Source organism: Miscanthus floridulus, chromosome 3 (assembly GCF_019320115.1).
Source record: "Miscanthus floridulus cultivar M001 chromosome 3, ASM1932011v1, whole genome shotgun sequence".
Taxonomy (NCBI): domain Eukaryota; kingdom Viridiplantae; phylum Streptophyta; class Magnoliopsida; order Poales; family Poaceae; genus Miscanthus; species Miscanthus floridulus.
Genome location: NC_089582.1, coordinates 132,000,775 through 132,007,909, shown reverse-complemented (window position 1 = coordinate 132,007,909; position 7,135 = coordinate 132,000,775). Strand labels below are relative to the sequence as shown.

The 7,135-nt window shown below is 50.4% G+C and overlaps 1 protein-coding gene across 1 annotated transcript; it reads right to left on the bottom strand.

Moving 5' to 3' along the window:
* Positions 1–3,319: 3,319 nt before the first annotated feature.
* Positions 3,320–6,906, bottom strand: LOC136546984 (internal alternative NAD(P)H-ubiquinone oxidoreductase A2, mitochondrial-like). Its single transcript, XM_066538952.1, has 6 exons — positions 6,701–6,906; positions 4,913–5,823; positions 4,601–4,761; positions 4,410–4,475; positions 3,838–4,296; positions 3,320–3,741 (listed from the first exon to the last, which is right to left on the bottom strand). Exons 2-6 carry the CDS (start codon positions 5,763–5,765, stop codon positions 3,586–3,588), a joined length of 1,695 nt encoding a protein of 564 aa, XP_066395049.1. The 5' UTR covers positions 5,766–5,823; positions 6,701–6,906; the 3' UTR covers positions 3,320–3,585.
* Positions 6,907–7,135: the final 229 nt, after the last annotated feature.

Sequence of the window (7,135 nt, the reverse complement as noted above, 5' to 3'; positions counted from 1 at the left end):
AAAATCAAAGGGGTACCTCTGAAGGTTTGTTAGAAGAAGTGGTGCTTGATATTGGAGGAATTGCTGATGATGATCCAGCAGCGGCTCTTACCCCTTGATGATTAATGTTAATACAGTTTGTGATCGGCATAAGTAGAAATAAACAGGGTTGTTACCTTGAATGCCTTGACCAAGGTTGTAGCAGCAGCCGATGGAGTGGCCCTAGCTGTAGCCAATTTGGACTTGGAGGTGATGGTCTTGGTACGGATCTTCTGGTGAGTCAAAGCAGCTAAGGTGGGGGCGTTGTAGCCGATCGGTGATATCGGGGAAACAGGCTGAAGATCGAAGGGTTTCCCACTTTTGCTCATAGTTGGTGCTGGGTTGTTAACCTGTCACGAGAAAGTTAGTTACCGATATATGAAAGAAAAAAGCAGAAGGGAGCTAAAAGGAACTTACTGCGTCATCGGGAATGGCGTATTCAGGGTCGATCATGTGCCGATATGTGTGAGCAGATGTTGCAAACAGCTGTTCTCTCCACTCTCGCCACCATTGCTTATATGATTCGGTGATGAAAGATACTGGCGTCCAGACGGATATATCGACATTTGTAGTATCGGCATCGGGGGAGAGTTGCACTACCCTGCTCCAATCTGTTCTGCAGGTGATTGTTTCTCTGGGTTTGATCACATCGGCAAAACAAAGTTTGATTGGCAGTTGTCCAAAAGCCAATTGACGGGATACTGCCGATGGGTTGTAAAACTCATACGTGATATTGGTGTTTTTCCCGCTACCGAATGTGTTTACTAGAATTGCCCTGGGAGTAATGATGGCCATCATGAGTTCATTATCCTGATTCAGAGTGTCATCGGCAAAGTTGAAAAGAATGGGGAATCTGTTTTCTTCGTCAATATAAGGTACCCAGGCCCTATGATCACGAGAAAGACCATTGTAGAAGCTTTGAAAGAATCTGCCGATCTGGTCTTCATTGGCCTCTGTTCCAGGGAGGACAATTATGGCTTCACCGAAATTGAGGGGTGAGCGTGTTGCCGATTCCTCGTCCCCAAGCACATGGTCTTCAGCAATTTCTCGTGGGAATTGTTGGGCAAAGAAGTCTCATTGCAACCGTTTGTGCATATGGGTATTCAGCCACATGTTGATGAACCACCACGGGCCTCCTAAGTGGCCGATGGGTTCGTCAAGCAAAAGTTTCTAAGACACTTGATGAAGAAGATGATAAGTGGAGCTCAGAAGGTATCGGCCAAGAGGGAACCTTACACCATTGGCCAAGAGTTCAGCAGCGGGGAGGAAAGCGTTGGTTGGTCCTACTGATCGACCACAGAAGATAAATTTTTCTAACCATATATTCAAGAATGTGGCATGTTCCCTCTGGTTAACTGTCCCAGTCTTCTGGCATTCTTGAATGTATCCTGTCCAACCGCCGATGTTGCGGGTATTCACCCTATATTCAGATTTTCTGCCATAGATGGAGCCTTCATTGGCAGTTGAAATATCCAAACCAGTGAGCATGTAGACATCGGCAAGTGTGGGAGTAGCTGGGCCATGTCCAAATATAAAAGTGTTTGTTGTGTCTGACCAGAAGTAAGCAGCTGCAATCATCATTGACTCATTCTTCTGCATATCGGCAATAGATAGCCTAATGCATTGGTCTAGCTTCCGTTCTGCCCAGTGTACTTGCATCGACCTATTAACCCTCAAGTACCAATCTTTCCACCCTTTGGTGGTTTTGGGCCAAGATCGGAATGTATCTTTTCATAAATTCAGAGAGAAATTTTGGGCTCTAAAGGGGATTCTGTTAACCTCTGCATTAATCAGATCAGTTGGATCTGGGTTGCCCATTGGTCCTAGGCATTGGACATGCGGCTAATCGATTGGAATAACTAATTTGTTGTGCAATTCCTAAGTTTAAAGGATTCGGAGAACAAAAGAAAAGAAAAATCACCAACTGTATGAACTTGCAAAAATTAGGAGAATCGAGGTAAAAGGTAACGGAAGTGGAACGAACCGCAGGGACGTCGAAGTTGATTGCCATTATCTTAAGGAAGATGGGGGCACGAGCCGGAGACTTGAGGTTAACGCTGGAGAAGAGTTCTTGTTGGTTGAGGTCGCGCAGTTGTTCGTCGGAGTCGCCGCCGGAAAGAGAAAATATCAAAGATTGGAGTCTGAGGGTAGAAGACGAGCGTTCCGGAGAAATCTATTTATAAGCCGCTTGGAGTAGGGGTATTTTGGACTTATCTCTATGCCGCGCGCATGTAGGTCGAGGTGGTTCAGATGGATATGGTAACTGTTCGCACGATAATCAGGGGATTGTACAGATGAGTTGATGGCAAGTAATCATGACTTGGAAGAGATATCGGTACAGGATATTTTAATTCTGAAAGTGGCAGCATTATTATGTTAGGATCTTACCGATGGATTATTGTTTCGGTATCTTAACCATAATCAAGGCAAGAGTGGTTGGCGATTGTGCGATATTTACTGAGGTGCGTGAATCAGGATTAGATTTGATTAGATTTGATAACAGATCAAGTTTTGGCTTGGAGGATGAGTTACGGTAATTGGGCGAAGGCAAACGTTATCTGGAGTAAATTTCGGAGCATTAATGGTTTTATACTCCGAAATTGGGGGGCATGTGTTGACACCGTTTTTTGCACAATGATCAGAGTGAGCTAATCGGCAGGAAGAAAGCTACTATATACACTGACAGCCGATGAAAAAACAGCTTGTAAAAATAATTGCCGATGAATGGTGGTGATCGATGGAGAGGTTGATTTAGACTCGGGCATTGCCGATAAGGTTGGAGATGTTATTGTCGATGCTGATGAAGGAAGGCTTGAAGGCTACTGCCGATGAAACAGGAAGTATGCCGATGGAAAGGAGGTTGGTAAGATTTCCATCGTAATCGAGGCGGACAGGGAAATAGATAGGAGTTGATTTCCTTTTCTATATTTGTTAGAGTGTGATTCATGTAAGAGTCATGTGTTTCCTTAGATTTGGACTTGGTATCCTAGTTGTGTTTGGCTATGCCTCTTTAGATCAGGATATAAATATAGATTGAGGGGCAATGTAAAAAAAAAGAATATCAAAACCAATTTTTACTCCTATTTTGCATCTACTTACTTTTCGGCGATTTCGTCAATTTGCATATTTTCCCTTTTTACGAGTTCTCATTGATTCGGCGAGTTGCATAGCTTTAGTGCGACCTTCGGCGATTCTCGAGTTCCGCGTGAGTACCTCTTGGCCGTGGCTTCCGGACGTATCGCTGTTGTCAGGAACAAAGTGCTCGTATCTTCATCCTTGTCGATTAACAGGTCAAATCGACTGGCACGTTTTGGACATCGATTCAGGTATTAGCCCTTTATGTTTACAGATCTACTTTTGCATCAACAGAACCCAAACTCATGCATTTCATCTATCGAATATCTAAGGGATATCTAGAGAGACTGAGAGAGTATGGAGTATGGAAGCCAAACAGAAATATCTCAGCACATTGTTGAATTACAAACGAAAGAACAAAAATGAAAGCCAATCTCTAGCTCCCGTGGACTATTCAGAGGAACACAGGCGACCAGCTTAAGCTGCACCTCGTCAGCCAATCCTGGTGTTGTCCCTGCCAAACACAAGCGTCGTTCCCCAGTTCACCGCCACGTAGAACCTGTTCCTCCAGCTCACCACTCGCGTCAGGTACGCTGACCGCCACATCAGCCAACTGAGGAAGCCAGCCATCGACACTCCCTTGGCATCCTGCAAATGCGAAAACCATTTGTCAAATCCTAGCACTAATATCTCATGCCACATTTTTACTGATCAGGTAGGAGATTAATGGCTCAGCGGCAGTGCCTTGTTCTCCCTGAGGTCGACGAGCGCCTTGTACCGGCCGACGGACGCCATGCTGCCGATGTGCTTGTACACGAACGGCTCCCCGAGGTCGGCCTTGCCGGCGCAGTGCGCATTGCCGCCGTTCTGCGCCGCGACCCTCCCGAGCAGACGCGCCAGGTAGCGGCCCTCCCGCTCCGCGACCTGAGCCAACGCCGGGAGCACCGGCTTGCCGGTCCCCTCCAGGAACCCCGCGCAGTCGCCCAGCGCGAACACGTCCGGGGCCGTGGGCACGCGGAGCCACTCGTCTACGCCGATCCTACCGCCAGGGGACTTGGGCAGGTCCAGGGACTTGACGAACTCCGACGGGCCGACGCCCGTGGACCAGACCAGCAGGCCGTAGGGCACGCGGGTGCCGTCGCTCAGGGTGATCTCAGTGGGCTTCACCTCCTTCACGATGCCTCGCACCAGATTAACTCCATACTGTCACAGATGCAGCACAAAAGATTGATTAAGCCCTGAGATCACATTAATTAATCTGAATTTGCGAGAATGTTACACTTCAGAGTGTCATCACAGAAATAAGCCTATGTTACCTTTGATAGGTGATTCATCGCGTACTGCCGCAGCCCGATATCGAACGATGACAAGATCTCGTTTGCCTGGAAAGAACAGGTCATAAACGATGAGATGATCAGAAACTTCTTCAGTAAGTCCGATCGATGCATATATACTAATACTCTAGATTATGTATGTAATCGGTTCATGAGGTGCACTGAGTACGTACCTCGATGAGGGTGACCTTGACGTAGTCCTTGACGTGCGCGTACCTCTGGCGCACGTCGCGCGTGATGAAGTCACTGAGCTCACCGCTGAACTCGACGCCGGTGGGCCCTCCGCCGACGACCACGCAATGCAGGAGCCGCTGCTTCTCTTCGTCAGACAAGCCTAGAGAGCACAGTGCTTGATCATCATCACAACCAAAGTTTGCAATGCGTGCAAGCTAAATAGCTAATAATGATCAACGCGCGTAACTAATGATGATGGACGTATTTTCCCTGAAGAGAGGTGTGTACGTGAACCGATGTTGTGTTGTTACCTGGATTCTCGGCGAGCATGAGGTTGGTGAGCAGCTTCCTGCGGATCTCCTGTGCGTGGCTCACCTCGCGGAGGAAAATGGCGTTCTCCTGGACGCCCTTAATGTTGAAGGTGAGCGGCTCGGCGCCGCTCGCGATCACCAGCTTGTCATAGGCGATCTTGAACTGGTACGGGTCGCTGGGCAGCTGTGCGTCGCCGGACGCGGCCGTGCAGTACACCTCGTGCGCCTTGGTGTCGACGCCGGTGCAGGAGGCGAGGAAGAAGTAGGAGCCGGGGTGGGTGGCGAGCGCCGATTGGATGCGGCTGACGGGCTCGACGACGGAGCGGAACTCGAGCGTGCCGACGCACGTGGACGCCAGCAGCGGCGTGAACACCATGTGGTTCCGGGGGGACACGCACACGACGTCGTAGAAGCGCGTGTCCACGTCCTTGAGCAGCCGGCACGCTGCCCACCCGGTGCCCAGGACCACGACGCGGGGCTTCTCCCCTGGCCGCGTCGGGCCGAGGCTCGGCATCTGGCGAGGCGGCGACGTCACAGGCTCGTGTTCCCTCGTCTCCGCGTCCGAGAGCTCCGCCGCCACTGCCGCGGACGACGCGGGGTGCAGCCTCGCGGGCGTGGTGACGATGCCCCTGCTCGGCGGCTGGAGGAGGTGGCCCGCGGACCTTGCCGCGAGGCTGTGGAGCGACGACGGGTGCTGGCCCCGGGCGCGGGACAGCGCGGCGGCACTGCGCATCGCGGAAACCGCCTCCGCGGGCGACTCGCCGCCGACGCCGCCCTCGTAGAGGGTCCTCGACAGGGACTGCGACAGCGACAGCTGCGCTCCCCTCCCGATCCTAGACCACGCCGCCGCCATCTACGGGAGTAGCTGCTTCAAGCGTGCGAGGGAAGTACAGTATATATCAGAGAAGGGCCTGCAAAACGGAAGTCCAGCCAAATTGCATTCAGCAATGTGTGCATAACTGACAACAAATCTGCACGAGAATTTATATGTGTAGACAACGGAAGCAGAGCAAAAAGGACATGTGACGAATGCGAATTGGCTTTGGTTCGATGCGCATTTTTCCTGGGAAGTTTCGGTGTTATGAGAAGGGACATGTGGTTAGGACGCTGATATTGACCAGCCTCCGAGGAATCTGGAACTGACGAACTATGCATCTATCTACGAATTGTACTCCAAGTAAAAGCAGTCAAAAGTCAAATTGTTCTCCAAGAAATTTGCCGAGGAGAAGAACAGGGCCTTGTTTAGATCACCTCCAAATGTAAGTTTTTTCACTCTCTCTCCGTCACATCAATTTTTGGACGCATGCATGGAGCATTAAATATAGGTAAAAAAATAACTAATTATACAGTTTGGTTGTAAATCACGAGACGAATCTTTTGAACCTAGTTAGTCCATGATCGGACAAAGTTTGTCAAATACAAATGAAACATGCTACAGTATCCAGATTACAAAAATTTGCGATCTAATCAAGGCCCAAGTACAAGCCCTTGGCAAATCAGCGACGACGGTGGAACGCGCGCATGTACCACGTCGTGCAAGAGGAATATACGGGTGGACTCATTAGTTATCACGCGCATGGAAAACAACATTTGTACAAAGTAACCAAGAAATCAAAAGTAGCCGCAGTTGATGGCGCGTTGTGCCCGCCGCCGCCGCCGCCGGGGAGTTTCGTTCATGGTTCCAATTCCCCCTCAGCCCTCGATCGTGCAAAAACCCTAGAGCCCCAACTTTCGTGGATGGCCATTCGAGAACGCACACAAACGCCGGTAAAAGTTTCGAAGAATTACCGTGGGAAGATGACGAGGAAGGCGACGGGGGGAAGGGAGAATCATCCCACGACGTCACGGCCCGTCGCCATCGATCGACTCTCGGACTAATTGAAGAATTGAAGATTCCAACAGCAGCAGCGCCGCGAAATGGACAGCTGGTGGTGGTGTATAACTGTATAATATGGGAAGAAAAGGGGGGGGCAAGGATTTCGGAAAGATCTGGAGAGACGGGGCCGTGCGCGTGTTCCTGCCTCATTTTATATTCCTGACTTGCCGGAGGGGGATCTCGCGGCTCGCGGCGGGGAGGCCTCGACTTGCGTAGCAAGAAGAACAAAACGACCGGGACCCCACAAAACCTCTCGCCTACCCGGGTCCCTGCGTGCAGTGAAGGCGCGCTAACGGCTAGGACTCCGTCAGCGGCTCAGCGCTTAGCTGTCGCGGCCTGTCACCGGT

What these genes read in the sequence shown, in the direction of transcription:
- LOC136546984 (XM_066538952.1), bottom strand. Translation starts at nt 5,765, where the DNA reads ATGGCGGCGGCGTGGTCTAGGATCGGGAGGGGAGCGCAGCTGTCGCTG. An exon ending in CATGCTCGCCGAGAATCCAG is followed by an intron (nt 4,762 to 4,912) that starts GTAACAACACAA and finishes TGTGCTCTCTAG; the next exon opens with GCTTGTCTGACGAAGAGAAG. An exon ending in TCGACCTCAGGGAGAACAAG is followed by an intron (nt 3,742 to 3,837) that starts GCACTGCCGCTG and finishes TCGCATTTGCAG; the next exon opens with GATGCCAAGGGAGTGTCGAT.